This window comes from Otolemur garnettii, unplaced genomic scaffold (assembly GCF_000181295.1).
Source record: "Otolemur garnettii isolate 467f Iridium unplaced genomic scaffold, OtoGar3 scaffold00096, whole genome shotgun sequence".
In the NCBI taxonomy this organism is placed as follows: Eukaryota; Metazoa; Chordata; class Mammalia; order Primates; family Galagidae; genus Otolemur; species Otolemur garnettii.
Genome location: NW_003852491.1, coordinates 1,580,633 through 1,587,396, shown reverse-complemented (window position 1 = coordinate 1,587,396; position 6,764 = coordinate 1,580,633). Strand labels below are relative to the sequence as shown.

General features: G+C 41.1%; 1 protein-coding gene across 1 annotated transcript in view; it reads left to right on the top strand.

Annotated features, from left to right (window-relative positions):
* The window catches only part of COG7 (component of oligomeric golgi complex 7), a 93,379-nt gene that overhangs the window by 39,486 nt on the left and 47,129 nt on the right, over nucleotides 1–6,764 (top strand). Inside the window, exon 9 of the mRNA XM_003795725.3 lies at nucleotides 2,308–2,506. Within this exon, the coding sequence (XP_003795773.1) occupies nucleotides 2,308–2,506 (199 nt within the window). The remainder of the gene's footprint in view (nucleotides 1–2,307; nucleotides 2,507–6,764) is intronic.

The following is a 6,764-nucleotide window of genomic DNA, read 5'->3' as shown; positions in this document are numbered from 1 at the left end:
TTTTTGGTTGCTGCCGTCATTGTTGTTTGGCGGGTCCAGGCTGGGGATTTGAACCCGCCACCTTAGGTGTACGTGGCTGGCACCTTAGCCGGTTGAGCTATAGGCGCCGAGCCGATTTTATATTCTTCAATTTAGCTTAACTCTGTTTTCAATTTTGGACTTTTTTTTCTTTTCTTTTTCCTTTTTCTTTTTTTTTTACAATTTCTTTGGCTAGGACTTCTAGTATTATGTTGAATAGAGTGGCAAAAGCTGTCATCTTTGTCTTATTGCTGATTTTAGGGATTTATCCTGTTGTTTTTTTTTGAGACAGAGTCTCACTATGTCACCCTCGGTAGAGTGCCATGATGTCACAGCTCCCAGCAACCTCAAACTCCTGGGCTTATGTGATTCTCTTGCCTCAGCCTCCCAAGTAGCTGGGACTACAGGCACCTGCCATAATGCCCAGCTTGTTTTTGTTGCAGTTGTCATTGTTGTTTAGCTGGCCCAGGCTGGGTTCAAACCCACCAGCCTCACTGTATGTGGCTGGTGCTGTAACCACTGTGCTATGGGTGCCAAGCCTAGGAATTTATTCTTTTACTGTTGAGTGTATGTGAGCTATTGATTTTTAAATATGACTTTTATTATAAGAAATAAGTTTTCTTCTATTCCTAGTTTGTTAAATGTTTTTATCATGAAGAGCATTTAATTTTGACATATGCATTAATTGAGATATCATGTGGTTTTTTTTCCCTTCTATCCTGCTATTGTCGTATATTATGTTGATTCATATTTGTATGTTGAGCCATCTTTGCATTCCTGGGTAAATCCTCCTTGGTTGTAGTACATAATCGTTTTAATATACTGCTGAATTCAGTTTATTAGTATTTTGTTAAAGATTTTTGCTTGTGTATTCATAAGGCATGTTGGTTTGTAGTTCTCTTCTTGCAGTGTTTTTGTTTGCATTTTATATCAGGGTGATGCTAGTCTCACAGAATGAGTTAAAAAGTGCAAAGTGTTCTGTATTAGTTTCCTAATTTGTTTTTTTTTTTTCCTTTTTGAGGCAAGATCACACTTTCGCCAAGATTACAATAGGATGGTCATAGCTTACTGTAACCTCAAGCTCCTGGCCTCAAGTGATCTTCTTCCCTAGTCTTCCCAAGTAGCTGGGACTTGATGCATGCCACCATACTTGGCTGCTTTTTAAATTTTTTTATAGAGATGAGATTTTGCTATATTACCTAGGATGATCTTAAACTCTTGGCCTCAAGTGAGTTCCATCAGCATCTCAAAGTGCTGGGATTATAGGCATGAGCCACTGCACCCAGCTTTTTGGTTTTATAGTTTTAAATTTTATGCCTTTTGCTGGGCGTGGTGGCTCATGTCTATAATCCCAGTACTCTGGGAGGCCGAGGTGGGTGAATTGCCTGAGCTCAGGAATTCAAGACGAGCCTGAGCAAGAGTGAGACCCTATCTCTTAAAAAGAAAAAAACAAAAAAACAAAACTGGGCATAGTGGCAGGCACCTATAGTCCCAGCTAATTGGGAGACTGAGACAAGAGAATTGCTTAAGCCCAAGAGTGTGAGGTTGCTGTGAGCTGTGACACCATAGCACTCTACCAAGGGCAACACAGTGAGACTCTGTCTCAAAAATAATAAATAAATAAAATTTATGCCTTTTTTGGCCTAGGAGCAACTTTCATATCACATGTCAGATATGTTCATATTTAAGATACATTATAATTAAAAATATAATCAACACTGGAGGTTTGTGAGAACTTCCCCTCCCCCATCTAACTGGACTCTACATTATTCGAGTTTTACCCAAGAGATCTTTATGTTGTAGAGTGAAAAAAAAGACTATTGGTGATTATGTGACTTAATAGTCTAAACAGGTCTAGATATACTATTCCTGGTGGTCCATAAGAATAAAAGAGAAATTCGTTTAGACTGGAGATCTCTGTCAAGGGGTGAGAGGTGGCTGTAGGCCAGATGGTGATCCTGCTTAAAGACCCATTCAATGAATTACTCTTCTCTCATTCTGTTTTGTTTCCACCTCCCGTCTCATCCTCTGCAACTTCTTCCTCTGCAACTTCTTCGTTGTCATCTTCATTGTCTTCTTTCTAGCCAATTTTTGGGAACTATCCATGTTACATGAAAACATTTGATAGAATTGAAAATAGTGAGACACTTGGGGACAGTGATAGACATGAAGCTGCCATTTGTTCTAGAGAAGTTGTGATTCCAAAGTGCTGCCTGTAGACTTTACTTTCTGAGCGTGTTCAGATTTGTTATGCTCCTCTTTGGTTCTGTGTGCTTTCTTCCACTGCAGGTTTTTAAGAATCCCCACGAGGTGGTGACAGTGTTGCTGATCCAGACCCTGGGGGCCTTGGTGCCCTCCCTGCCCATGTGCCTCAGCTCCGGAGTGGAGAGGGCAGGGCCTGAGCTGGAGCTTACTAAACTGCTGGAGTTCTACGATGCCACTACCCACTTCGCCAAGGGATTGGAGATGGCGCTACTCCCCCATCTACGTAAACATTCCTTCCTCCCCGTTCTCTGGCTTGTCTATACTCGCTCTTTTTGAAGCTTTTGGGGCCTGCGTTTGTTTGCCTTTTCAGATGACTGATTTTATATAAATGAAAGGGATCAGTGTTTTCCTTCTCAACAGATGTGGAAATTATTTCATGAAAGCATTGCCATTATGGAAATAGTTGTTGATGTATTTGCCTAGCCCCTTCCTGCCTATGTGCTCTGGGGAAGTGATAAACTTTCCTGTGGGGGTTAGAATGTAAAAGAGGCTTCATAGTGATGCAGGTAGACTTGGTGGCAAGAAGCTGGCAGCTACACTGGGAGGCAAGTGTCTTCTTCCTTTCAAGTCATTTTAAAGCCTCAGACAATTCAACCTAAAAAACAAGCACATTTAGTAGAATAAGTAGGCAAGAGGAGCTTTTTTTTTTTTTTTTTTAAATTGAGTCTCACTCTGTTGCCTTGGGTAGACTGCTGTGGTGTGTCATCATCGCTCATAGCCACCTCAAAACTCCTGGACTCAAGCGATACTCTTTGCCTCAGACTCCTAAGTGGTTGGGACTAGAGGTGCCCGCCATGATGCCCAGATAGTTTTTCTGCTTTTTTAGTAGAGGCAGGATCTCTCTCTTTCCCAAGCTGGTCTCAACTCATGAGCTCAACTCCACCCACCTTGGCCTCCCATAGTGTTAGGATTATAGGTTTATGCCACTGTGCTGGGCCTAAGAGAAGCTGTTTGAAGGGGCAGTATAGAGTTTTTCAGGGTAGGGGAGCTTAGGAGGAAAACTGGCTTTTGGGAAAATGGGCTTTCCCAGTGGCCAACAGAAAGCAGAGCATTCCTTATTTGCATCTAGGTGAACAATGCATGGTGTGTTATATTTCCCTAGTTCTTTCCCATCTATGTTAAAAGCATCATAAATTTTTAAATAACACAGACCTCGTGACGCATGCTGCAGTCAAATCAGGAAATCACTTCAGGAAGGCCTTGTTCTGCCATTTGTCTGCTGTGTGTCACTAACTTGGTTTATTTAATAGTTATTCTCTTTAATTACATTTGTGTATAATTGCCTTGTACATTCCAGGGAGTGTGTTTATTGTTCAGATTCCTGATGATTCATAGGTATTTTTGGCACACTCATGGATCAGGTCTGAGTTATGGGAGAGGCACAGAAGATGTGGGCAGCTTCCAGAGGACTGTGATGCCATTGGGGAAGTGGCTGGATTGTTCAGACTGTGATCCTGCTGGAGCAGAGTGAGATGAAGGTTGGGCAAGGCTGAATTTTTCCCACTGGTGATAGACAAGTTGAAAATGAGAGGAACCACCCTCTGAAGAGTCAGATAGAGATGTGCTTTGGGAGTTTAGATTTCAAATGAATTTCTACTGAGGTTTTCAAAAGAGTTATTTTATTTTATTTTATTATTATTTTATTTGATTTTTGGAGACAGTCTTACTTTGTCACCCTTGGTAGAGTGCTGTGGTGTTTTATCTCACAGCAACCTCAAACTCTTGGGCTCAAGTGATCCTTTTGCCTCAGACTCTCAAGTAGCTGGGACTACAGGTGCCCGCCACCTGTAGTGGGCTTTTTAGAGATGGGTCTTGCTGTTGCTCAGGCTGATCTCCAACTTGTGAGCTTGGTCAGTCCACTTGCCTCAGCCTCACAGAGTGTTAGGATTAAAGGCATGAGCTACTGTGCCTGGCCAAGAGTTTTTGTTTTTTAATTTAAAAATACTTTGGAAACACACACAAAAAAAATAAAAATTAAAAAGAGAATAAAAGTGATCCATAACCTTATCACTCAGTGGGAACCACTAGCAGTATTCTGTTATATTTCTTGCCACGAAATCAATTATAAATATACATTGTTCACAGATATTAACATAAATATTTAATATATGCTATGTCAATAAACACATGTGACTTTTATATATATATTTGCATGTAATACTAAATATTATGTTATACATAATACATATATAAAATATTTTAAAATATTGGTCATGGTCAGCCTTGTATTCTCTTTCTTTGCTCAAAATAATATAAAGAGCAATTTCTTTCTTTCTTTTTTTTTTTTTATCGTCCTCAGTAGAGTGCTGTGGCGTCACACAGCTCACAGCAACCTCCAACTCCTGGGCCTAGGCGATTGTCCCATCTCAGCCTCCCAAGCAGTTGGGACCACAGGTGCCCGCCACAATACTTGGCTATTTTTTTGTTGTGGTTTGGCTGGGGCCAGACTCAAACCCACCACCATTGGCATAAGGGGCTGGCGCCCTACCCACTGAGCCACATATGCTGCCCCATTTTCTTTTTTTTTTTTTTTGAGACAGAAACTCAAGCTGTCACCGTGGATAGAGTACCGTGGTGCCATAACTTATAGCAACCTCCAACTCAGGCTATGTGATCCTCTTGCCTCAGTTTTTCTATTTTTTTTTTTTTTTTGAGACGGAGCCTCAAGCTATCCCCCTGGGTAGGGTGCCATGGCATCACGCTCACAGCAACCTCCAACTCCTGGGCTCAAGCGAGTCTCTTGCCTTAGCCTCCCAAGTAGCTGGGACTACAGGCACCCGCCACAACGCCTGGCCATTTTTTGGTTGCAGCCATCATTGTTGTTTGGAGGCCCGGGCTGGGGATTCAAACCCGCCACCTTAGGTGTATGTGGCTGGCGCCTTAGCCGCTTGAGCCACAGGTGCCGAGCCAGTTTTTCTATTTTTAGTAGAGACAAGGGTCTCGCTTTTTGGATCAGTCTGGTCTCGAACCCATGAGCTCAAGCAGTCTACCTGCCTCAGCCTCTCGGAGTGCGAGGATTATAGGCATGAGCCACTGGCAGTGCCTGGCTAATGAGCATTTTCTTATGTCATTAAATGTTTTCTTAGACATTTGTTTGTTTGTTTTCCTAAAACAGAGTCTTAAAGGAAATATAGACTCTATTACAAAAAAAAAAAAAAAAAAGACAGAGTCTTACTCTGTTGCCCTGAGTATAGTGCTATGGCTGTCATAGCTCATAGCAACCTCAAACTCCTCAGCTCTGCTTGGTGCCGGTGGCTCAAACAACTAAGGCGCCAGCCACATACACCTGAGCTGGCGGGTTCAAATCCAGCTCCAGCCTGCCAAACAACGATGGCTGCAACCATCAAAAAATAGCTGGGCATTGTGTCAGGCACCTGTAGTCCCAGCTACTTGGGAGGCGGAGGCAGGAGAATCGCTTAAGCCCAGGAGGTAGAGGTTGCTGTGAGCTGTGATGCCACAGCACTCTACTCAGGGCGACAGCTTGAGGCTCTGTCTCAAAAACAAACAAACAAACAAACAAACAAACTCCTCAGCTCAAGAGATCCTCTTGCCTCAGCTTCCTGAGTAGCTGGGACTATAGGTGCCTGCTGTAATGGCTGGCTAGTTTTTCTATTTTCAGTAGAGATGATATCTCACTCTTGTTCAGGCTGGTCTCAAACTCCTAAGCTGAAGCAATCCACCCATCTTGGCCTCCCAGAGTGCTAAGATTATAGGCGTGAGCCACCTCTCCTGGCCCTAAGACATGGTTTTTAATGACTTCTTTATAACTATAGCTTATTATAATTTTTTAACCACTATGATAAATAAAACTAATGGGAGCTATCCACCCTCCTCAGCTTCCCAGAGTGCTAGGATTATAGGCTTGAGCCACTGTGCCTGGCAACATTTAAATTATTTTAATAGTTAATACATGTATATTGTATAATTCAAAATATAGAAAAGATTATGTAATAGAAAATAAATTAAAAAGATAATTTATATTGGCCTTATACTTAATATGCACAATATATTCATTATAGGAAAATATAAAGAAGGAAAAAAGTTATTCTCAACCTGCCATTTAGAAATAGCACTTTGGATTACATACATGTGTAGATTTTATGTATGAGTATGTATTTGTGTACATATTTAAATATATTTTTAAGAGAATATTTTGTTGCCATTATCATACCCTCCAAATTTAATATTGATTGTATCCTGTCATCTTATCTATATTCAGATTTTCCTGGTTGTTCCACAAATATCCTGATAGGTACTTCCCCATCTCCGCCTGTCACTGAGACCCCATCAGTGTATACATACATTGCATTTCCTTTGCGTATCTCTTTAATCTCTTTTAACCTAAAACAATCATTTCATCTTTCATCTTTCATGACATTGACATCTTTGAGGAAAACAGGGTAGTTCTCTTGTAGAATGTCCCATATTCTAGAATTGTTAGGTTGTTTTCTCCTGATTAGATTTTTTTTTTTTTTTTTTTT